The sequence below is a fragment of the Pectinophora gossypiella genome, chromosome 14, assembly GCF_024362695.1.
Source record: "Pectinophora gossypiella chromosome 14, ilPecGoss1.1, whole genome shotgun sequence".
In the NCBI taxonomy this organism is placed as follows: domain Eukaryota; kingdom Metazoa; phylum Arthropoda; class Insecta; order Lepidoptera; family Gelechiidae; genus Pectinophora; species Pectinophora gossypiella.
Window position 1 is genome coordinate 14,139,342 of NC_065417.1, and position 27,091 is coordinate 14,166,432.

The 27,091-nt window shown below is 37.6% G+C and overlaps 1 protein-coding gene across 2 annotated transcripts in view; it reads left to right on the top strand.

Moving 5' to 3' along the window:
• Positions 1-27,091, top strand: part of LOC126372754 (facilitated trehalose transporter Tret1) — a 70,509-nt gene that overhangs the window by 16,509 nt on the left and 26,909 nt on the right. Inside the window, exon 1 of one of the 2 annotated variants that reach the window (XM_050018624.1) lies at positions 8,625-8,987. The exons of the other annotated variant lie outside the window; for it this stretch is intronic. Within the exon in view, the coding sequence (XP_049874581.1) occupies positions 8,877-8,987 (111 nt within the window). The 5' untranslated portion in view covers positions 8,625-8,876. Of the gene's footprint in view, positions 1-8,624; positions 8,988-27,091 lie in introns of those variants that run through there. 2 annotated transcript variants of the gene reach the window in all.

The following is a 27,091-nucleotide window of genomic DNA, read 5'->3' on the forward strand; positions in this document are numbered from 1 at the left end:
ATCCATATTTTAGTCAACCAGCGAAACTTTAGGCAAATAAGCGCCGAATATACGAACACTGTGGTTATATATATCGTGGCCATATCATAGAATTGATCATTTCATGAAATGATCGACCATTTCATGAAATGGTCGTATTTCATGAAATAGAACAACATTCGTTGGCCACATCATGATGTGGTTTGGCCAGATCAATGAACACAAAACGTTTAACGATATGACCAACTAAATGCATGATTACTTCATGATATGGCCAAACGTTAGCGATCATATCGTAAAATAGTAACATTATCCACCGGTAGTGGCGCTGGTGTCGCTTTGTTTATGTTTTGCATAATGGCGGCGGACAATAATTATTCTTGTGTGAACGCGAATAATACGAATAATAATGAGCAAATACAAGATAAAAGTGCAGTGAAGCAATGTTTTGACACTAAGGTGAAAAGAAAAACTCGTATTAACAGTAGACAGCAACTTTATTTTTATTTTTAGGTTATATGGCAAATAATGAAGGTCGAGTGACCACGCTACGTAAATCAATGGACTATTATTGGATTTCAAAATGTGATATAATTAAAACTGCGAATGAAGAGATATTAATTTTAAAAAAGAAAAATATAGACGATCCTACTGTCCGTAAAGTTTCTTTTTTTGACGTGACTTATTGTAGATTTGCCGCAGATGGCATTAACTACTTGAAACGGGATTCTATTAAAACGCATAAATGTTTTTGTCATAATTTAAATTATCATAATCCTTTTTTTTATAATTTTTACAAGGTATAACGGTAGGTTAGGGTGCGGCGGGGGTGGCCCTTGGGCCACCCCTACGCCGCCAGTATGTTTATCTTACACACGAAAAGTATACTGAATGATGACCAATGGCATGAAATAGTGTCAAAAAATATGACGACGACTTCAAAGCGAGATGCAGTTACGGCGTATATGTCAACTACATCAACACTCCGTTAATCGAAAATGACTTTTTAATTTTTATTTGACTTTTAAACATTTTTGTACTTTGTACTAGAGTAATACATTATTTCCTACCTTATTTCGCGTTTTTATTACACCACTTATCATGGACACCCTACATTTATGATATGGCCAAACGTGGATGGAAATATCATTAAACGCTGACGTTTAAACGATATGGTCAGTTGAAGTTGGCCATTTCATGAAATACGACCATTTCATGAAATGGTCGATCATTTCATGAAATGGTCAATTCTATGATCTGGCCACGACATATATATTACCATGCAGCATACCTAATATACTTAAGTAATAATTATGAGTTATGATACAGAATTTTCCAAAAATAAGTTCTGTAAGTATACTATTATACAATTATGTTAATTAAGAATAAGTATTTAATACTCGTCTCAAAATGTAATTGCAGTCTCAAAAACTGGATAATATTTTGTAATATCTACTTCTCGGGAACGATTACGTTCAGTTATATTCCAAGCAATTTTAAGCAATTATAAGTCCAACTTGTAAACTTTGCTTAAGTTAAGAACCTACTTAACCAAAATAATAATTTGGTGTTGAAAAATAACAATAATAACAATTTTAAGAAATAAGTGACTAAGTTATTATTAACAGCCTCCGTGGTCTAGTGGTTAGAGCGTTAGGCTCACGATCTGGAGGTCCGGGTTCGATTCCCGGTGGAGACATTATCGAAATCACTTTGTGAAACTGTCCTTTGTTTGGTAAGGACTTTTCAGGCTTGAATCACCTGATTGTCCGAAAAAGTAAGATGATTCCGTGCTTCGGAGGGCACGTTAAGCCGTTGGTCCCGGCTGTTAGTTGTAAAAACACCTCCACCAACCCGCATTGGAGCAGCGTGGTGGAGTATGCTCCATACCCCCTCCGGTTGATTGAGGGCAGGCCTGTGCCCAGCAGTGGGACGTATATAGGCTGTTTATGTTATGTTATGTAAGTTTTTATTATCCAGCCTTTACGGAAAGTAAGTAACCTATTTAGATCATTTTGACAAAAAAAAAATGACTAAAGAAGTTAATTTAAAGTCGTCCATTAAAGAACACAAGAAAGTATTGATCGATTACATACTAGTTATGTTTGGTCATTGACCTGATACCTAAATGATTCAACTTGTCAGATATCAGTAAGTACTAGTGAGTTAGGTATGTTATGTACTTATAATTTATTGCATTGTTAATATCCGCGATTTAGAAAAAATAAACACTTAGTCAAGTACATATTAACTCACGCCCGTAATCGATAATAGGGTAGACAGAGCCACAAAAACGACAACATAAAGCCACTGTTGATACGAAGTCCTTAGATGGATATGATGAACCTTATCATGACAAGGGAGCATCATACAATATACAAAACATTTATTACTCCAGACTTTAGATAACAAACATTATAAAATTGCATACGATTTCGACCTACCAAACACATCAAAGCCCAAGTAAGGTGTTTACATTTAGTACACGATTGCAAATTTAAAGCAAACAGGTTATGCGGCCGCGATTTTGTCCGCGTGGAGTTCGGTTACATTGCGTACGATTTTTCCATCCCTTTAGGGGGCGATTTTCGGTAAAAAACTACTCTAAGTTCTTTCCTATATCTCAAACTATCTCCATACCAAATTTTATCTAAATCGGTTCAGCAATTTAAGCGTGAAAAGGTAACAGACAGACAGAGTTACTCTCGCATTTATAACATCTATTAGTGTGGATTAAAATGAACCCTATCTGTAATAAAACCTTGACACGGAATGCTAAAACCTACTTCAAAGCAGCAACCACTTATCTCTAATCGATTTTTGACTTGATTTACACAAAATTGGTTGAAAATGTATTCGCGTTGTCGACAAGCAGTCTACAGAACTTCTAGAGTAATTTATACGCGATAAATGAATTTTGGTTGAACAATTAACCTTGTTATCTTGTATTTTGAGCGGAAAATCCTTATTAATTAAACTATTATTAACAAAGATATTATGGTAATAAGTTACTGTAGTGCTTTATGGTATGTCTGAGTGAACAAATGACATCTATGGCCCCGATTTCTGCAGAACCCACCTAATTTTATTTTAAGTTATCCCATCATTTTTTTATCCGCCATTAAAGGAAAGGGGCGGATGATTGACAATTGTTAATTTTAAAGTTAATGAATAACCCGGGCGAATAATATAGGCATCTCCCTAATATGCATGCATCCCATCAGAATCCGGACGTGTGCTGTCAACGTAATTCTGTCGGGTTATTGCCCAACATAAAATTTTGGGAGGGCTTTTTAATTTCTGCCTAAAATTGACGTGTTCCATAAATTTTATGTCTGTCGATTACCCGTCCCATTCCGGTTCGGCAGATAAGAAAATGACAGGTCTAACTTAAAATAAAATTAGATGGTGTCTACAGGAATTAGTACCTGTCTTGATACGACTCAGGGAGGTTAAAATGGCAATTTTAACCCCCCAGGACCGCGTCAATTCTCATCATCATCCAAGCCGTGTCCGGCGACGGCGACTCCTAAATGTCTATCCCAGGTCGATGTTATGATAGGCTCTAATGTGGCTAGCAAAACCGAACTTCGATTTGAAGGTTCGGCCACATGGCGCACAGAATAACTGGCCAGCAGAATTAACCGTATAGTTGTAGGAGGGCTTGTGTCGAGTCTTTCGTATTTGGCGTTTTACGTCAAGACATAGACTGCGAACGAGCTGCAACAATATTCTGCTGGTGGATTGACTCACCCATGCTGAAGCATTTTATTATGCAGATGTAAGTGAGGCAGTCCGAACTACTGAAGTATACAAGCTTAGTTACTTGCTCAAAACAAGCTTACTTCATAGTAAGCAATTGCACAATACAAACAACAGTCAAATGAAAAGATTGCTGTTTTTGGTGGAAGAAATCGCTTTAAGCGATAAGGCCGCCATTTGCCATGTACCTAATTAAGAGTCTTTTGTAAATATTTCCATTAATTTTGGTGCTATAAAGTATATTTGTTGTTTTAAAAATGGCCTTCTTAGACCTCCTTATCATCCTGAGCAACTAGTAAAAGTCGACTAAGGTATCCACTCCTTTACGAATTACGAGTTAAGTTGTGGCATCTTTAATTATTATAATTCATCTTTGATTGACCTATTGCTAATTATAAGTAGGTATTTTATTGAATTTAGGTTATTTTATTATCAATGTTCCGAACGTTCTTAAATACAAGACATGTAACTTGATCCAACTGAATAGGTGCATTGAGTGCAGTGACCATTCATTAGAGACTAGAGTTATTAAATTGTAATTTAGAGTGCAATGCTCTTTCTTACACCCGTATTCTAACTCGAACTAAATGTTAACTCGAACCGTCCTTAGTCGAGGCGACTTCAAGGAAGGTCTCCAAGTCAGCTCATCATTGAGATTCTTAGACGTCGTCTCAACCTTACCTTTTTTTTTCTTTTTTTTGACGTGACTTATTGTAGATTTGCCGCAGGTGGCATTAACTACTTGGCCGGACAAATGGGGAGCGCTGAAGGCTTTCACCCGGTTCAACCTTACCTCCAACACACCCCGGACACTTCATACAAACAACCTCCTTTTACACAGATAGCACACAATGACGTTATCGTACACACGCATCTGTGTACATCTGACGCCATACGATTGAATTTGTTATATAAACATAAAATAAGTGGCTATAGACACTAATCATCCGAGGGGGGAGCCTGGGGTTCTGTACTACAAGCTAACGCTTCTCACAGACCCCAGTCTCTCTCACCAACAAGTGTATCTAAATCTTGTTTTATTGTTAATTACCAATTATCGTGTTGATGTGAAAGCAATAAACATATTTTTATTTATTTATTATTTATAAGACTAAACTATGTCCGAAGGGGGGTGAGGTAAACTTAGGTCAGACGCTAGTGGGGAGCGGAGAGTTGCCGTCCTATACGTAGTATTATTCCTTATTCTATGCCTCCAGTTTAATTCTATGAGGTTGAGTGGATACTGGAGGCATGACGTCATTATTTTCGTATTATTATGTTGGCGGAATGGTGTGAGTAAAGTTCTCAAGTCAAGAACGTAAATATGAACTTGAAATACCAAAATGCTCAGTTGAGGCAGAGTCGAGTGGAGGAAGTTTCGAGTTATCATCATTTCCCTAGCATTATCCCGTTTTTCACAGGGTCCGCTTACCCAACCTGAAGATTTGACAGGGAAAACCAGCCCGATACAGTTTAGGTGACATACCCCCGAAAATGCATTTCTCGGGAATGTGGGTTTCCTCACGATGTTTCCTTCACCGCTGAGCACGTGATAATCATTTATGATTCAAACATGAATTCGTAAACAAATTGGACAATCATTGGTTTACGCCTCAAAGTGAGAGGCAAGCGTTCTACCAACTGGGCTACCACGGCCCAGAAGTACTGTCACGAGTACTAATATGTATAAACTTTGAAACCATGTCACATTAACTTTTTTGACAAATTAAACCGTAAGTCTCATTAAATGTCAAATATGATAGTGCGACAGGGTTCTAAGGTGGGTACATGATTTTGCTCATGACTGTACGTAGTATTATTCCTTATTCTATGTCACAAGCAAGTTTCGAGTTGCCATCTTAGAATACGGATGTTTAGAATCTAGCGGTTAGCGGTCGATATAGAACACTATCGCGAATCACAAGTTTGAAGAATGAAATGATTGATGTTCTGCAGTATTCTTAGATGAATAGCTCATTAGACGTGGCCTTATAATAATAGTAGTTATAGAATCTGGGTTGGGTTTTAGACAGATTGAACTTGTCCTGAATATAAATGTTCCGTCTAGCTATACAGATCTGTAACTAAAACACATAATAACGGGTTCTTACCGCGTTTAAATCAGGGAAATATGAGACTTCCGATATTTCGTCACTGTTGCAATATTATTATTTCTTTCTATTTCTTTCTTTGCATTGTGTGACGGATGCAGCAGAGACTTGGTTAGGTTAGGTTAGGTTGGTTAGGTTAGGTCATACGGTCTCCGGGAGGGACGGCGATGTGAAATGGCCTCGCATTGCCGTAAAACTGGGATGGCGTAGGGGTGGGGACCTACCCCGGGACGCGCTTTTTATAGCAGGCGCGAGGGAAGCACCGGTGCATTCGTTTAGAGATCCCGGAGCTTCCCGACATGCGCAGCAGAGGGCCATCGGAGGGGTTTTAGTCGGTAAGAGTCCGACATAACCTCGTCGCTCCCCCGGGTGGCGAGGTATCCATGAGGATTTCCCCATCGTAACCAAAAAAAAAAAGGTTAGGTTAGGTTGGTTAGGGGAGCTTAAGCTGGATATATGGTCCACGCAGGATATTTTATTTTTGTCTGCCATACGCAATAATAATAATAATACTTTCTATTTACTTTATTAGAAAATTAATATGAACTAAAATATTTTATGAACGCAAATAAAATAAAAAGACAGATATCTAACATTGTTCGAAAACAAGATTTAAAATTACATAGTTCTACTTTTTTGTTATGTAAACAAGGCTTTGATGGGTCATTAATCTACTTTGTTGGAAAAACTACTTAACAGATTGTAAACAAAACTAGCGAAATAGTATAAACTAAACTAAGATAGGTACATAATGAAGTAGCAAAGTAATTACATTACAGTTTTAACTAATTTGTTGTAATTGTTTGTATGCCATCGTGAATTTCCACGTATTTTTTGTTTTCATGCCTTGACCGTTAGAAGTGACATTTGTGCCTCCTAAAAGCAAAAAGGCCACATAGAAGTAATTCATCTAAAAAAGCAATATTGCTATTTGACATTGCGCACTTAGTTTTATATGCGCAAATGTCAAATTCTAATATTGCTTTTTTAGATGAATCGTTGTTTCGTTTTAGATGATGTGGCCTTTTTAACCCCTGGTCAATTAAAAAATAACAAACATAAACTCACTCCCTAATGGGGTGTCAAGTGCTACAAATAAGCTAAAGAGAGCTTGTGACTTGTGTCATAAAGGTGCGAAATAGGTTATTTTTTACCGGGTGAGAGCCCTGAACGCTCCTCACATTTCCGGTCAATTAAATAACATATATAAGCTCACGAATAAATATATCCCAATGGGGTAGTCTGAGGTACTTCCATATAATACGTGATAGGTGATGGGCCGTATAATGGTCTAGCCACCTATGTTAGTGAACTGCACTTAACTCTTTGGGGCTGTGCCAAATCTACAATCTTCTTCTTATCGTGTGGATTGTGAGGTGGAATGCTAACCTCATCAACCCTGGTGTCAGGGTTATTATTGAGCCGTCAAAGGCCCCTGACATGGCTCATGTAACGACTATATACTAACATTAGTAAGTAGTAACCGGGACCAACGGCTTAACGTGCCATCCGAAGCACGGATCATCTTACTTTCGGACAATCAGGTGATCAGACTGTAATGTCCTAACCAAACTAGGGATCACAAAGTGAATCAATAAATCTACAATAAGTCACGCTAAAACATTTTATAATCAAATAACCTACGTGAATTTAGAATAGAGTTGTAATTGTTTATTATTTAAAAGGACGCACTTAAAATTTTCACAAAACAGTTAATACAAAAAAGCATAAACGATGTTCGTTGGAATGATCATAAGGTGGGTGGGTGATTTTTTACTTTTCCACCTTGCACCTTTTTTACGTTTCAGGAACATACTTAATCGAAATTACCAGAAAAAAACCCTATTTGCAATCAGCATTTAGACCAACTTAATACATACATACATACATAAACTCACGCCCGTAATCCCTAATGGGGTGGGCAGAGCCACAAGTAATCAAAGACAACTTGCAGCCAATGTTGATACGAAGTCCAAAGATGGATAATAACTTAATATTATCACAATTATCACGGTTGTTATTATACATAACGACCTCTGTGGTCCAATGGTTGAGCGTTGGGTTCACGATCCGGAGGTCCTGGGTTCGATTCCCTATTTTGTGATATGTCCCCAACATATCACAAAAATTACATTGTGGTCCCATGTTTGGTTAGGACATTACAGGCTGATCACCTGATTGTCCGAAAGTAAGATGATCCGTGCTTCGGAAGGCACGTTAAGCCGTTGGCCGGGACCAACGGCTTAACGTGCCTTCCGAACTACTTAATGACGTAAGTAAGTAGTCGATACATGAGCCATGTCAGGGGCCTTTGGCGGCTCAATAGTGACCCTGACACCAGGGTTGAGAGGTTGGTACTCCGCCTCACAACCCACACGATAGAAGAAGAAGAAGATTATACAATGACATGGTTAGGTGATTTTAGCATTTGCAGAACTATACAATACATAGTAATATTTTAAAGTGATGAATGATTCCGAGATCACCTCTCACGGTCGTGAAAATACCATTATGTCATTAACAATACTAAGTTATGTAATTTGTTAATACGTTTTTTATCAGCGGATTTCATAACACGAAACCAATTGGGCTAGGAAAATTTTCAACCATCGGAAAACTTGTTCTGTGCAAATGTATACTTACCTACTTATACTATAATTGGTCGGTCAAATTAGATTCTCGGGTGGCGTTGAAAAAGACGGTTTAGTTTTCGTTGTATTTATTTGGGTTAGCGCGTAAACTCTCGCCAGTCTTTGGCTGAGCTACTTGCGGTACGGCTTTCCCGCGCGCTACCTGTCATTGTGACATTCAAATTGGCGGGAAATTGTCCATTGAGAAAAACTATTCTTTTTAAATTATTATTTTTCCATTTGAGACTTTTATAGTTTGTTAACGTTCCATACCAGTCGATTTCTTAAATGTAGATTGTAGTCAAGGTTGACTTTGCACGTGTGACCAGTGATAAGCGCTAAAACTCGATTAATATTAGTTTACCGTGTAGAGTGCAACAAATTTACGAACAAAATGAGTTTCGGTGAAAACATTTTGGCGGGAGAACGAGAGATGAAAGAAAAGTGTGGATATGACAACCCAGGCTTCGTTTTATCTGAAAAAAATGTTTGGATTCCAAATGCGGTAAGTACGACCACTGAACGGACAATATCCACTATTTACCAAGTCAAGCATGAAAAGTGTGCAATCTTTAAATATTCTTCGCATTGTGTGTCTATGCTTCGAAAATCAGATTAACGATTTGCTCTCTAAAATACCAGAATAACACCTACTTACTAACTTTGGTCGTAACAACACAAAAATGTAAGTTATTCAAGGAATAATAAGTCACACATTAGAAGAGTAGGAAAATAATATGTTTAGATCTTTTCTTCACAGACGAATAATCTGTACGCCTGTTTGTCGTTAATTTTTGAAAAAGCGTGGAAATGTAAATGAAATCATCATTTTAATAACATTTGTTAAATCAAGTGATACGAGAAAAAATATTTTACTTAGGTATTTAACTTATTTATTTTTTTCAAGTAAGTACTTAATAAAAAGTAAAGAAGTTACTACTATTATGTTCACTCGACCTTGCGATTGTTTTTCGAGGCGTGACCGATCATATTAATACCGCTTCAATTTCGACTACAAATGCACTCTACTTGAACGATCGTATGACGTATGCATAAGTAGCAAACTTGTGCACTACTGAAATAATGCAAAAACTTCACACACATATCGTCGTTTTAAATAGAGAAAACCACGTTTTCTTAAAAACAATAAAAGTAGCGGGACCGGCTGCTTAACGTGCTCTCCGAAGCACGGATGAGGACTTTTAATTTAAGACAATCCGGTGATCACTGATCAGCCTGCAATGTTTTATCTGACTAGGATCGCAAAGTGATGTTTACGATATGTCTACGGAATAGAACCCGGGACCTCCCCCGCATCGTGAGCCCAACCCCCCTTTTTTTTTTGACGTGACTTGTTGTAGATTTGCCGCAGATGGCATTAACTACTTGGCCGGAAAGTCCAACCCCCCGTAACCATTGGACTACGGTATAGAGGCCGTTTCTTTAGGTAAGTAGCTGTCGCTATATTTTCATTAAAATTCCAAAGACATAATTGTTGTTTTATAAAAAAAAAACAACTTGCAAAGACAATAGAATGAGGCGTGTTATTCATTTTCCCATTCAACTTAGTCGCATTTATTGAATTACTTACATTGTTACTCAAAGTGGCATTTTGCATTTGATTGACCCTTTATAAATACCTAGATGAAGAATAGCCGATAAAGTATGTTATCAGGGATATCTAAAAAAGCTATATTGCTATTTGACATTAAAAAAATAATTAAAATAATAATAAATTAAAAATAATAATAATAATATTATTATTATTATTTTTTATTTATTTATATAATTGTATAATACAGATTGATTTGACATTTATTGACATTGTGCACTTACTATCGCGAATGTCAAATTCCAATATTGCTTTTTTAGACGAATGAGCGCCAGCTATATTTTATTTTTTTTTGGAAACGTAACCTAGAAAGTCCCTCATTGACTCAATGTGGTCTTTTTAAACCCCCCTGCTCTATGGATATTAAAAGTGGCTGCAAGTTTTCTTCGATTTATGGCTGTGCTTACCTGCATGGAGGAATATAAGCTACTAAACAATCATCTATTCATTAACTTTGTTGATCAAAATAACATAAATAATTGACAAAGATATATTATTCTCAATAATTTATGTTATTCTCAGATTCTCAGATGGCTTGTTCTAGAAAAAAAAAGTAAAAAAAAAACAGATTCTCATACATACATACATAAACTCATGCCTATTTCCCACCGGGGTAAGCAGAGACTATAGAATTCCATTTGCTTCGATCCTGACACACTTCTCTTGCTTCCTCCACATTCATCAATCGCTTCATACACCCACGTCGGTTCAGAGTAGATCGTATTGAACCTTTTCTAAGGACATCTCCAATTTGATCATCGTAAGTCCTTCTCGGTCTTCCCTGCCAGCCCTACCATCAACTTTAGCTTTATATACCGCTCAGATCAGATTGATCAGATCAGATTGATCAGATCAGATTCTCAGATTTTTACCTTTGATAGGTTTTCTCTTGGCCCCAGACTTGCCCGAAGGCATTGACGATGCCTAAGATGGAGCTTCGCCCAGAAGGTGCCTGTTCACTCTGGCCTTGAAAGCACCCGGGTTATATGCATTCGGAAATACAGAAGACGGCAAAGAATTCAACTCTTTAGCAGTGCGCATAATGAAGGACGATGCGAAGCGCTTTGTGCGAATAGTTGGGATATCCATCAAATAGGGATGGAACCCGGCCGTCTGAAAGTCCGAAGATAAAAGGAGGCCGGTGGAATGAGCTCGTGGAGATCGCTGTAGAGAGAATGAACGAGTAGATTAACAAAAAAGATTTATGATGCGGGTGTGAGTGGTAGAGTTGGAATAGGAAGGCTTAAGGCGTACCGCGATCAACTCCAGGATGTTTTCTAGGTAGAAAGACCAGGTCAAAAGTACTCTAAACCGGAGAGCATGCATTAAGTCTTTGTAGTATATTATATGTATATAAAAATACATGATTGCTAGCCGTCTTTAAATTTATTTTATCAATATAATTTGGAATTTACTTATTACGAATTTCAATCTTGCGTGAGACGTAATAAAGTTACCAAAATGTTTAAAATTAAGTAAATAAAACTTGTAAGTATTCTAAGATTATTTAGTCTTCCTGAGCTTTTATTAGGTCAACACTCTTGCGTACTTATAGGATAAAACATTCCTATAAAAATATAAAATTATGAAAATACATGAAAATAAATACATTTGCAAAGGTAAAATAGTATTTATTTTTCTTTTGTTGCGAAGATTTTATTATGCGAAAGTTTTTAATTGAATAAACCTTTTTATAAGTTTATAGCTAACGATTAACGACTGGGTTCTTTATAGGGCAAACACCTTTATAATTAAATTATTTTTTCCTTATAATATACCTATAAGTATATCAGTTCATTTTTTATGAACTTTTGCAGACAATACTTAGGTATAAAAACATTTTTTTTTATCTTAGAGGAGCTTAACCTTCATTAATCTTATTTTATTATTGTTGTCAATTTCTGAGATTTCTTTTTTATTGTCGTTGGTCAATAAAAAAGTAAAAAATGTCATTGAATCCATTGCATTCATTCGAAGTGTCTGAGGTATTTGAAGGTGGAATTCCATTTATCTGGAATTATTTTTTTCTCACGGTCACTCACGGCAATTGCAAATAATATTTTCAATCATTTTTCATTTATACTAATATTATAAATGAATAGAATAGAATAGAAATAGTTTATTATGAAAGGACGCCACACACACACAAAAAAAAAGACAACAACATCATATCAAATTTCCACTAAAACAATTACAAAAAAGCAAGACGGATGTTAGTCGAAATGATCATAACGTGGTGGTGGACGTCCTAAGATAAAAGGGCCTCACTCAGCACAAGTCGCGGCGTGAACCACGACGCTGATATTATGTGGACCCCATTGGGTGACGCACGAAAATGTAAAGGTCTTGTCTCTCTGTCTGTTACCACGCTGAACCGATTTAGATGAAATTTGGTATAGAAAAAAATTCCCACTCAGGTTACCCAGGCCAGGGACAGATCCTTGGATCGGATATTAAGGGATGATTTCAGAAATTGGGTGGATAAAGTTAATAATAATGTGCCTCGCGCGATAACCAAAGTTCATGCGGACGGAGTTGCGGTCGGAAAGCTAGTACATAAGTTATAAAGATAAATCAATAATGACTCTCTTTCTAGGTCATTCATTATCACGTGCAGTACTTATTTAAAAAGTAATAAGTTCCTATCCTACATTCAGGATAAACAACTTAAAATTGCCGATATACACGTGGAAACTTCCAGTAAATGACGAAATAACACTAGTTTACTAATGAATACGCTCACTTGACATAATCGAGTGATAATCGATAAATAACGCCTCTACAAAATACACAAACGCTTGAACTAAATCCTGTGTATGTTAAAAAACCTAATCTTAAACGTAGGTATAGTTCGAAATCTGAATATTTAAGATAAAATTAATCTTAAAAATCTTTGTTCAAAATAGGTACATGCGTTAGTGGCCAGTGATTTATTAAAATATTTTTTTACTTATAAAATAAAACGTATCAAAGTGTTTTCCTAATCTGAATGAATTGATTTTCGTTTTATGTTTAGTTTTGCAAGGATGGATTCCGGCGATAGGGTCAATACCCTCGGTCGATAAATCATCGATTACCAACGTTCTGCGAAGTTTTTCCAATTAATCATTCATGTTACAAATTTCATTGCACACTTAGTTTAGTCAGCAAATCGGGTCAAGTAAAGGCGGTAAAAAAGGTGATTGATTATTGGTTATGCACCTACCATTTGAATCGATTTAGGTACCTATGTCTTGATTTAGATGTCTTTAGGTGCCTATTTCGTAGCCAAAAGAGTTGGTCAGATACTACTAACGGTAGTGACATAACGATGCGGAAACACGGAAGGGAAGGGAAAGTAGTTAATAAAATTTCATTTTTTAATGACCGGATCAGCTCTATCCAAACTACGTTTCATTGAAAGGCTCGCCATACACAGAGTCGGTTCAGAAAAATAATTTAGGTAAGTACATATTTACTTACGTATATTCGATGTACTTATGGAATATCTAGGCTGTCTTCTATCCATGATTGAGGGGAGACCTAATAGGTCCCTGGGTGTACCGAGCGGGGGATGTAATTATTAGACTAGTTATTACAATACAACAACATAAAAACTCTTTGGTAACCTACTTATTGCACAAACACACAAGAAATTTAACAATGATGAATGCGACAAAGAAGTACCTACGACTCGCGGCCTTACTGCTAAATGATGCTTTTTAATATCATTTTCGTTAAATATAATAAACGGGAATGCACGTGAAATAATAATAATTTCATTATGACTATTTATATTTAACTGTCTCTGTAAACTTAAGTTTTTATCGATAATATTTGGAAACTAGACCTAAGAATTTAAGTTTACGAAGACAGTTAAATATAAATAGTCATAATTAAATGATTATTAATACACACGCGTTTATAGAGAAATTCACCGCGTTTTCTTACAAACGTCCGCTCCCGCGGCGATAGAGCGATCGTGATATCGCCTCTATCTGCATTAGGTTTAAACCACGTGTTAATGTAAAAGTGTCTCACACGCATCACAGCCGCATCTTATCACTAGAGTGGGTACGGCTAATTAACCGGCTATAATTAGTGGGTCGATGCATTTCTATCCGGTTTGCTTTTCAATATTGGTTTTCTCCTTACACCTGCGGTTTTGTATAAATAGATAACTAACTTCTACATTTCCTAGTAGTACATCTTATTCTCTCGGATGGAGCTCGGTGGCGCAGCGGTAAACGCGCTCGGTCTGCGATTGTTGAAGTTAAGCAACTTTCGCAAAGGCCGGTCATAGGATGGGTGACCACAAAAAAGTTTTCATCTCGAGCTCCTCCGTGCTTCGGAAGGCACGTTAAGCCGTTGGTCCCGGCTGAAGATCCGTGGCATATTCGTGTACACGATCTACACCGGGATATGTTAGAAAAACTAAAAAACATGTGTATAGTGGGATTAGACACTCCTGGTCCACAATACACTAAATATGGTCAATACAATCCGATGATGTATAGTAATAGGATAGGAGAAATAGACTACGTAGCAAAAAAGGACAGGAAAAATCGTGTCAGTAAGCGACATGTTCCTCCCAGGGAACAAATTTTGAAGTAAAATAAAATAAAATTTGATTATTTTAAGTGAGCTGTAAATAGGCTACACAACATAAAATAAATGTATAGATCTTTAAGACATATTACGTTAAGTACAGTATACCTAATTTGGGACATAAAATTGTATCACAGAAATGAAAAACAATAAATAATTTTCTATTCTATTCTATTGCATTAGCAGTCGTTAATAACCATCAATCCGCACTGGGCCCGCGTGATGGTTTAAGGCCCGATCTCCCTATCCATCCATAGGGAAGGCCCGTGCCCCAGCAGTGGGGACGTTAATGGGCTGATGATGATGACATCTTATTCTGAATATACGTATTATATTTGCTATCACTTATGTTTAAATATTCCGTGGCTTTTATTAAAAGCTTTCTTTAGTACTTGTTGTTATGTACCTATATGCCCACCACCAGCCCGATGGTCGGATGACATTAAGAGGTATGCTGGACAGGACCTATACCCAATAGTGGGTGGATACAGGCTGAGTCTTCTTCTATCGCGTGGGTTGTGAGGTGGATTACCAACCTCATCAACTCTGGTGTCAGGGTTATGATTGAGCCGCCAAAGGCCCCTGACATGGCTTATGAAACAATTACTCACATCAGTAAATAGTAACCGGGACCAACGGCTTAACGTGCCTTCCGAAGCACGGTTCATCTTACTTATAGTGGGTGGATACAGGCTGAGTCTTCTTCTATCATGTGGGTTGTGAGGTGGATTACCAACCTCATCAACCGTGGTGTCAGGGTTACTATTGAGCCGCGTATTCTTTATTTATTCTATGTTATTGCTTGGGAACGTGTTGTAATTGAGAAGAACAACGTAGGTACGTCGTAAGATTTAGTTACCTATATAAAAATAAAAAAGAACTAGATTTGTTTTCTCCATACAACTGTAACAAAGAATAGAACAATGTACGTACAAAGTTTATAAATGTAGATACTTACATGCGCACGCGATGATATGTAGGCAAGTAACGTTCATCATTTTATGTGTTTGTTTATTGTTAAAAGATACTTAAGCTTGATTTGTATAGCAATAAAAAATATGGCGTCTTGTAACTTTTGTAAGTGTATGTTTAACGAATGAAAGAAAATGCAGGTGCATTTATTAGTATTTTTAAGAAAAAGAAAGATTCGCTAATTTGTCTGTTTTATTGTTTCTACAAGCCTTGAGTCATCATCATCATCGGCCTATCAACGTCCCCACTGCTGGGGCACGGGCCTTCCCTATGGATGGATAGGGAGATCGGGCCTTAAACCATCACGCGGGCCCAGTGCGGATTGATGGTTATGAACGACTGCTAATGCAGCCGGGACCAACGGCCTAACGTGTCTTCCAAAGCACGGAGGAGCTCGAGATGAAAACTTTTTTTTTGTGGTCACCCATCCTATGACCGGCCTTTACGAAAATTGCTTAACTTCAACAATCGCAGACCAAGCGCGTTAACCGCTGCGCCACCGAGCTCCTCAAGCCTTGAGAACAATGCTTAATTATAAAAGAGTTTTAGAATTGATTTCATCATTTGTGCGAATTCAACATACATACCTAATTAGTCTGGCTAGAAATGTATTTCTACATTTTCTACATTTCCTTAGTACCTACCTAGCACATTCTGAGTATACGCATTATATTTGCTATCACATAAGTATTTAAAGGAAAATATTATATAATAGATTTTCAAAGGCTTTTGAAATTCACCAACAACCTGGGGGCCTACACAGCCATTCATCTAAAAAGCAATATTGCAATTTGACATTAGCACATATAAAAGTAAGTCCGCAACGTTAACAAAATATCAAATAGCAATATTGCTTTTTGATTGCTTCAATGTGGCCTTTTTATCCCCCTTGTAGTAGGGTATGCTTTATATTTCCATTGGGTTCTGGATACACGTCTGGCCAGTAGTGGGAATCCGTTTGTGCCCAAAATCGGGGCGTTTTCACCCAGTAGCACATCCGGGAAATTTCATAAAAAATATCTCAGACAGTCCCCGCTTATGGCCGGGCCTAGAGGGAGTGAGGGGGGCGCCCGATACGAATTGGTGCGGGGCGGGGTTACCGTTCTATTATAAAAAAAATCATCATCATCATCAGCCCATTAACGTCCCCACTGCTGGGGCACGGGCCTTCCGTATGGATGGGTAGGGAGATCGGGCCTTAATCCATCACGCGGGCCCAGTGCGGATTGATGGTTATTAACGACTGCTAATGCAGCCGGGACCAACGGCTTAACGTGCCTTCCGAAGCATGGAGGAGCTCGAGATGAAACTTTTATAAAAAAAAATAATAATAAAAAAGTTTATTTACGTAAAACCTACGACACACATATACATTAAGTATAATGGGTGTTATTCCTTATTCAATGCATATAAGGAGACGTACGTGGATATAATTAAATACTTTCATTTTCATGGAAGTCATTATAGTTTTTAATGAGGTACAGTACAACTGGTTAAGTTTATTGTTTCACATTCCATTGTTTGTCCGTTATAAGGAAATATTTTCTTATGCGTCATTTAAGCTAAATCAGATCAGTATCAGTTCTTAGAAAACTTTAACATTTTTTTGACGTGACTTATTGTAGATTTGCCGCAGATGACATTAACTGCTTGGCCGAACAAATAGGGAGCGCTGAGGGCTCTCTCCTGGTACAAAATTTAAGACAACAGGACTGAGGGTGCCCAGTTGGGCGCGAACCTCGGCTCAGGGCGTCGTCTGACAGGAAGAATATTTGAAAGAATTAATCAACCCTAGTGGGTCGATAACGATAAGCGCTGAATGAGGGAAATCGTCGATCACGCCGGAAGAAGCCTCACGCTAATTTGTTGAATTACTTACCTACTATAAAAGAAACAAGCATATATTAATATTATCTTATTAAGCAGAAAGTTCTACATTCTTTGAGGTTTACCCGGTTATTATACAAATTAAAACACGTAATACCGAGTTCTTATCCGTACCCGTACCCGAGTCGTCCCGGGATCATGGCACTTGCAACAGTATTGAAATATCGGAAGTTTCATAGCCCTGATAACAATACTGTAAGAACCCGGTATTATGTGTTTTAATTAGAATGTTCTAATATAAAAACAAAATGTTACAAAAGTAGTTAAATACTGAAATTGTCTTTATACCTACTTATTTAATGAATATCTTTAACCTTTAATTTATCTTTCTGTAATTATTTGAACATTAAAAATGAGTCACAATCTGTTTATTCTTTACTAACTTAACAAATAGAAAAGTAAGTAAGTAAGTACTTGTAAATTTTTTCTCGAAAATTTATTTCTGACTCGAACATAAAGTTATTTGTTTGTTTGCTTTATAAATTATCCTGTATTTTTCCTCTAAATGGTCAGGAGCGATAAAAACAATAGGAGACCAAGGAGGAAAATTTACAATCTTCTGGTAATATTTCAAAGAATTATTTGAATATCGGATATCGGATGAAAGCCATCAACACTCCCAAACGTACAATAAGTCACATAAAAAAATTGAATATCAAAACTATAACCATCCTCAACGTATTAACTTTAGTCACTCATAGTACTTATAAAACGAAGTCGGTTTTTCGGCGGTCCCTATATTCTTGAATGTGCTTGAATCTATATGTTTAAATCTTTAAAACTACGCAACGGATTTTGATGCGGTTTTTTAATAGATAGAGTGATTCAAGAGGAAGGTTTATATAATATCCATTAAATAGTGGAGAAATACTGTTATTTTTGAGGTTTTTAATGTGATGTCATAAATAATTTCATTTTTTCCTCAGCATTGCACCCGAGCGAAGCCAGGGCGGGTCGCTAGTTAAAAATAAAATGCAACTGATTCTACAGAATTTGAAAATAGCTCGAAACATGACAATGTCGACGACGGATTGCAATACTATGGAGTAGTATTATTCCTATTCTATGCTATCGGTTCACAACTGCAATCGATAGTATGGAATTATCGATTGTTTTGTACCATCGATAATCTCGATTACAGTTAAGACTTTCATACGTCTTGTTTTTGTTCAAGGTTATGTCAAACTTTTTGAGACAGACAGTCAAATGTACATAAAAGCCCACGTAAAATAACACCATAAAAAGAGTTCATTAGCTTTAAAACAAGAAAAAGGCAGGAAACCCAGTCGTGATTGGTTAAAAATTAGTTTAAAGAGCTTTATTCTCATAAAAATACTATACACAGTCACTTACCATGAGAACTAAATATTTGAATAAAGATAAGTTAATTTGTGAAGCATAAATAAAAAAAATCTGAATCATAATAAAACTACTCTAAAAACACTTTTTATCATTATTTACTCGCTTAAATACACAAATGTTTCACGTTTTTCCGTTATGACTTATGATGAACATGAATCATTTATTTAATTTTATTAAAAAGGATTGTTTACAACATGTATGACAAAACTTAATTATTTACTTTAGGTTAATGTGACAAATTAAATAGTTTTCACTCCACTATATTTAAATAACTTTAAGTATTTTAAGTTTAAATATAAAGCAGGTGTAAAAAAAATAATAACATTGCGACGTACCACGTTGATTACAATCCAAGTGTGGGGACCTAAGTTAAGTAGTTAGCTACTATAAAGTTACTTATATCATATGCGCAGTTTTCCTGTTATTGCGAATATCTTTCTGAGAATCTTCTATCCACTATCATATCGCATAATAACAAAGACGACTGGCTATGACGCACTTAGTCAGATTATAGAAAATATTGAACTCTATTCAACTAAGGCAGTTTTCACTAACACAGTTGGGTCGACTATTATACGTAGACGGCGGAAGATCAGTGAGGTGTGGGTGCTTACTTCATCTTGCGATGGATGTACGTCTGACTACTCCAATTGTGATATAACCGTGACCTTATGTTACGATATTATGAAATTAACAAATCTTGAGTCGGTTTTTGTGCACCACTGTAAACACCATATACCTATACGTCCCACTGCGTCCTACCCAATAGGCCTTCCTTGGGTAGGACGCAGTGGGACGTATTGGGTATGAAGCATACTCCACCTTGAAAGAATTAATCGACCCTAGTGGTTCGATAGCGATAAGCGCTGAATGAGGGAAATGGTCGACCACGCCGGCGGGGTCGGTCTCGGGGTCCCGAAGTGTTTGGTGTCGCGAGCTGATTGGCTGCCTCTATGGCTAGAGTAATCGGGTCGTCGGGATCGTATATTACGTCTTTCGGACGCCGATACTTTTCAGTACCGTCCCTAAGCGGAATGTAGCATACCCACCACACTGCTAAACTTATTATAGCTCTACTAATCTTACACTCTCTAATAATATTACACACAGGTTATACAGAAATTCAAAACAAAAGAGAAATGGAAAGAGTACAATAGATTACACTTCTTTTTCTCTCGTGAGTTGTGAGATCAACAACCGACCTTATGAAACTTCGTTTCAGGGTTATTATTGAGCCGCCAGACCTTTGACAATATTACACAGAATACTTTATTTAGCAGAATTTATAGACTAAACAGACACCTCAAGGTAATTTGCAGCTATTGTGGGAAACTTTCCAAAAATACTCGGTTTTTTTACCACTCTTAAACTGGGGCAAATTTGAATGACAAAAGCATCAACAGCCCATTAACGTCCACATTGCGGGTACGGGCCTTCCCTATGGATGGATAGGGAGATCGGGCCTTAAACCATCACGCGGGCCCAGTGCGGATTGATGGTTATCAACGACTGCTAATGCAGCCGGGACCAACGGCTTAACGTGCCTTCCGAAGCAAAGAGGAGCTCGAGATGAAAACTTTTATTTTTGTGGTCACCCATCCTATGAGCGGCCTTTGCGAAAGTTGCTTAACTTCAACAATCGCAGACCGAGCGCGTTTACCGCTGCGCCAGCGAGCTCCTCACTTGACAGTTGTAACAATAAAATAATGAAACATGTTGCATATGGTACGGGTTTAACGATAATTATCCAATAGTTTTTTCTTATTACGATCATTTTTAAATATTTTGTTTTTACAAGATAAGAATGCGATTTTTTATCTGTGTATTACAAAACCCGAAACACGGGCGGCCGTGATTAAGCTTCGTGTGACGTCACATTTCACAAAAACAACTGTCAGGTTGGTGACGCGTAATTGACAGATTCTTCGGTTATTGAATTGTGACGTCACTGGGTAAAATGTCACGTGACCAACCGTTTACGCGCGAAATTTGAAATTAATAAAGAACAATACATTTTTTTCTATTAATATAAATATTTTTCGTAAAAATAAAATATTTTAAGAGGTATAAAAGCAGAGCGTTTGTAATTTTTAAAATATCTTTTAGATAAATTGCTTTTTAGATAAATTGTTCCCACGTGGCCTTTTTAGACCCTCAGTCGGTAATCAGACTTAATTTAAACTGAGAACACACTGCGTGAAATCAAGATAACAGCATATAATTCGCACGTATCAAAGTTTACATAATATCCTCTCGGAGAGATAGTCTATATGATGATAATATGAATAGTTAGGTTTTCCTGCAGTTCACAAGATTTACATAACACACGTGAGTGTCTTCACAGAAACAGGTTGGTGTAGTGTCAGTGTCAAGGATACAATGGCATTAAGTATAAACTGCTTAAAGTACAGCTGTATTCTTGTTTGTCGAAGTCATAAATATAATATAACGACCTTCGTAGTCCAGTGGTTGAACGTTGGGCTCACGATCCGGAGGTCCCGGGTTCGAATCCTAGTGGGGACACACCACAAAAATTTCTATGTGATCCCTAGTTTTGTCAGGACATTACAGGCTGATCACCTGATTGTCCGAAAGTAATATGATCCGTGCTTCGGAAGGCAAGTTAAACCGTCGGTCCCGGTTACTGCTTAGTGATGTAAGTATGTAGTTTTTACATGAGCCATGTCAGGGGCCTTTGGCGGCTCAATAATAACACTGACACCGGGGTTGATGAGGTTGGTAATCCACCTTACAACCCACACGATAGAAGAAGAATAAATATAATCTAATGAGCGACTTTCCAGGCCTCCGTTCCGGATAACCTTAAAATGTATGTTTGGACATGTAGAGCTAATTATTTTTTCTCCTAATCTAACCAACCATAAACATAACATAAACAGCCTATATACGTCCCACTGCTGGGCACATGCCACCCCTAAATCATCCTGAGGGGTAACGGAGCGCCACCACCACACTGCTCCACTGCGGGTCGGTACTGTCGGGACCATTGGATTAACGTACCCTCCGAAACACGGAGTCATCTTATTTTTTCGGACAATCAGGTGATTCACGCCTGCAAAGTCCTTACCAAACAAAGGACAGTCTCACAATGTGATTTCGACAATGTTCCCATCGGGAATCGAACCCGGACCTTCAGTACGTGAGTCTAACGCTCAACACCAACCAACCATAATAAATAAGAATCGTACCTACGAATCAACAACTTTTCGTCGCATTTTTTGTTAAGTAAGTACTTACAAAGAGTCTTAATCATATTTTTAAGCATAATCATTCCTTAACCAAACGAAGTGTAAACGACCCTTTATGTAAAGAAACCAAGGTTGTGTATTGTCACAATATTTTACACCATCGGTTGAGGCGAATCCAATCAAAATATAAAATAAAAAAAAATAATGAATCCGGCTGGAACGAGATTAGGTCGGTTTTTTACCGGATTGTAACATTTCTTATTGGCAAAGTGGAGCTGGTGTAACTCATGTAATGATGTAAAAAAAAATAATTAACATTGAGTAAAAAGTTCCGTCACAGATTCAGTGTGGTTCTGAAGTCTGTATATTGTTAATCGATTGACATAACATGACAAAACATATTATAGCAACACGCCTGTATCCCCGCAGGGGTAGGCAGAGGTGTATAGTATATACGTACACCCATTTGCCGTTACGTTTAAGTCCCATGTTATAGAGTGCGAGTTTAACCGGGACATAAATATATACCATTATTGTTACTTGGCCGGCACTTTACATTTTCACCAAAAATGTATGAAAAATACAGTTTTTTTAATTCGAATAAAACCGAAGATATTGACACTACATCTTTGGTGCCATAGTAATAAATGCTCAGACGGATTAGATCTAACGGAATATAGCAAAATAATTTTTTGGCCGGCACTTTGACTTCTGGGCCGAAATCCGATGATTTCCTTTAAATCGAATAAAATTCTGACTCGGACGGAACTTGAACCCGCAGCTCTTGTCAAGCCGGGACAAGCGTGTAAACCATATACACATCATTATGTTACATAATAATATGATCCAAATATCACGCAATAATTCTGCCAACCATTGCCCAATGGCTCAAATTAGCTTCCAAACGTTTTTTCGATTCTGCTCCGCACCACCCAAATCCCCTGGTAGTTGCGGCTTCCGAATACATCCCGCTTAGGGACGGTACTGAAAAGTATCGGCGTCCGAAGGACGTAATATACGATCCCGACGACCCGATTACTCTAGCCATAGAGGCAGCCAATCAGCTCGCGACACCAAACACTTCAGGACCCCGATACCGACCCCGCCGGCGTGGTCGACGATTTCCCTCATTCAGCGCTTATCGCTATCGACCCACTAGGGTCGATTAATTCTTTCAAATATTTTTCCTCTCAGACGACGCCCTGAGCCGAGGTTCGCGCCCAACTGGGCACCCTCAGGCCTGTTGTCTTAAACGTTGTACCGGGTGAGAGCCTTCAGCGCTCCCCATTTGTCCGGCCAAGTAGTTAATGCCATCTGCGGCAAATCTACAATAAGTCACGTCAAAAAAAAAAAAAAATCACGCAATAATTATTTTCATGTATGCCTCTGCCGTTACAATATATTTTTCAATAATTATGAACCCGAGCAATAAGAAAATAGGTACTTGTCACGTTAAATCTGAACAGTGCCCATATCGTCATGGGGTACTTTGTCAGAAGAATACACACCTTACCGAGCTTTCTGTTAGACTTTCCGTTGTGATAGGTGAGCCGTATCGCCGTCTATAACGGTCGAGCCAACTATGTTAGTGAAATAACACTTAAGATTAATTAATAACTCATTGGTAGGCAATGCAATCCCCACTCGAGATCGCAAATTCGAGATCCCGCTAGACTGGAAATACCTATCAATCCCGCGAGATCCCGAAATTTTCGAAAACAAATAGGTACCTATCTTTATTGTTTCAATCATCATCACCAGCCCATTAACGTCCCCACTGCAGGGGCACGGGCCTTCCCTATGGATGGATAGGGAGATCGGGCCTTAAACCGCCACGCGGGCCCAGTGCGGATCGGTGGTTATTAACGACTGCTAATGCAGCCGGGACCAACGGCTTAACGTGCCTTCCGAAGCACGGAGGAGCTCGAGATGAAATCTTTTTTTTTTATGGTCACCCATCCTAAGACCGGCCTTTGCGAAAGTTGCTTAATTTCAACAATCGCAGACCGAGCGCGTTTACCGCTGCGCCACCGAGCTCCTTAAATTGTTTCAATGTTACTAACTAAATAATTAAGTTTTCTTTGGAAATCAGCATAATCAAAACAAAGAGTATAACTCAAAGAGATTCCCATCCCGTCAGTCTCGAATGGGATCTCGTCATTATTATGCTTCGGAATTTATCCCGGAAAATTGGACGAGAGCGAGATTGGGTTTGCATTCCCTACTCATTGATGTAAGTCTGGTAAGATTGGATTGGTGGTCTGATGTAAGTGAGTAATCGTTACATGAGCCACGTCAGGGGCCGTTGGCGGCTCAATAATAACCCTGACACCAGGGTTGATGAAGTTGGTATTCTACCTCACAACCCACACGATAAGAAGAAGATGTAAGTCTGGTACCGGAGTTCGAACCGGCTCTCTACAAAACGTATAAAAAGAACCAAGAAAATACAATAAATAAACCAGTTGATATTTGATATCTAAGACATAAAAGCGGATCAATACACTCAGAATATTAATGAATTGTCCAAATATCACTCACGGTGTTTTCCATCCAGTGGCATTTGAGGAAATTTTTAAGCATTCTGAACAGGCACAAACGATAAACGTTGCTTGACTCGTTTACGAAATGAGTTTTTTTATTAACTTCCTATAAACTATTGCATCGGTCGGAGATGACAAAATTTACATTTTTAAGTACCCAGAAAAACCAGTAATCAAATAGTTAGATAAGGCAATTTTTAGTGCTCTTTCCTGGACTTGCAGCTGTGACGATTTAGATTATGCGGTCAGTTTATCATACCGGACATACTTCATCGTCTCCCTAGCATTATCCCGTTTTTCACAGGGTCTGCTTACCTAACCTGAAGATTTGGCGGTTTTTTACAGAAGCGACTGCCTGTCTGACCTTCCAACTCGCGAAGGAAAAATCAACCCAATACAGGTTAGGTCACATTCCTCCGAGAATACATTTCTCGGGGATTTGGGTTTTTCGCACGATGTTTTCCTTCGCCGCTAAGCACGTAATTATTTATAATCCAAACATGATTTCGAAAACAAATTCGGCCTGTGCTGGATTCAAACCTGCGATGTCAAAGTGGGAGGCAAGCGTTCTACCAATTAGGCTACCACGGCTCCCCGGACATACTTAATATTGTAAAAACCTTTTTTTACTTTTTTCTTACTTATAAGCCTCAGCGAGAAAACACTCAATTATCTCCAAGTAGTTTATACCATCTGCGGCAAATCTATATAAAGTCACGTCAAAACGAAGAGCTTTAGAAGAATAGGTGTAATACTTTATACCTCTGTCTATCCCTTCGGAGATGCAGGCGCGATGCTATGTGATGTCATGGTAAAAAATGTATCAGCAAATCTTGTGAGAACTAGTAGTTTTCCCCACTCTAATGGCTTACGGGCTTATGGACGAGAGTGCTGTCGGTCTAGGGGAGTTTCAAACCAGTCAAATCAGTTACTTTTTTCTAAACGTCAAAACACTGAATTACCATGGAATTTGTATGAAAAAGCAACCTGTGACGTCTTAGTAAAACGTCCCACTTATTATTACATTTATCTTTATTAAAATTCATAAATAAAATAAATAGAAAAAAGAAAAAACGATATCATCAGGTGGGTTAAAAAGGCCACATCGAAGCAATTCATCTAAAAAGCAATATTGCTATTTAACATTTGCGCATAGAAAAGTAAGTGCGCAATGCAAACAAATGTCCCTGTTCTTTTTTCTATTTCACTTATTTATAAATTTTAATCTGTCTTTTTATATTTATATTTCTGTCTTTCTTAAAGATCTGTCTTTATTTAGTACTTAATCAGAATTTCATAATTTATTTTTAACTTAGAAAACTACTTAACCTGTTTACGGTAATATTTAATGAACGTCTGTTGACTGTACATGATGGAATGACACACCCTTTTCAAAGAAATAGGAGGTGTGTACATAGTTATCTAGTCAGGGTAATGTCTACACTGTAGTCAACACGTACACAATATACATATATAAATGAAGTATTGTGGTAGATATGCTGACGTCAGAGGAAGCTTACCGTTTAATCATGGCCGGTGTAGTGATGTTACATACATAACCAAACCCACGAACTTAATCCAGAACGGTTTTATACACATATAAATAAACAAATAAATAAGATGATCTTCGGAAGGCACGTTAAACCGTTGGTCCCGGTTACTATTTACTCATGTAAGTACGTAGTCGTTACATGAGTCATGCCAGGGGCCTTTGTCGGCTCAATAGTAACCCTGACACCAGGGTTGATGAGGTTGGTAATCCACCACACAACCCACACGAGAGAAGAAGATGGTCAAAACAATAACATAAGTATTTAATATTGTTGCCTTATAGGGAAAACAAAAAGGCGCTTACGTGGTTTTGTACTGTAAGATGACGATATCAAGAATGAACTAGTTCGAATACTATGCTCGTAACATCACTATGACTTTTTCTTGTGGTTTTCCTTTCCCGTGACGTAAACAGTTGGAAATTCACATTGAGTGAGCAAAACATGTGAAGTAATTGTTTTATCGTCCGTTACGAATGGTCTAGAGTACACATAATTTATATTTAATCACGCTCGTACTCCAAAATGGGGTGGGTAGAGAAGACACCACTTAATAATGACATATTTTAGTTTCAATAAAAAAAATGTCTTAACTCTTAATAGACAAAAAATGCTTTCAGTGGGTCTAAAAAAGCCACAAGTAATCAAAGACAACTTGCAGTTTACGAAATGTCAATAGGTACAAAAATTTTCAATTGAATTTTTATGGAAATACTTGCTTGTCTTAGTGATTTCATCAATAAATGCGTTCAACAATCACATAAATAAAATAAAACTGAGATACTTAGATTTTTGATCATTTTAGACTGGTTTCTCTATTTATCTCTAAACATTTTATAATTGCACAATGTGGCTTCTATCAATTCTATGTCTTATCCTTAACCGCA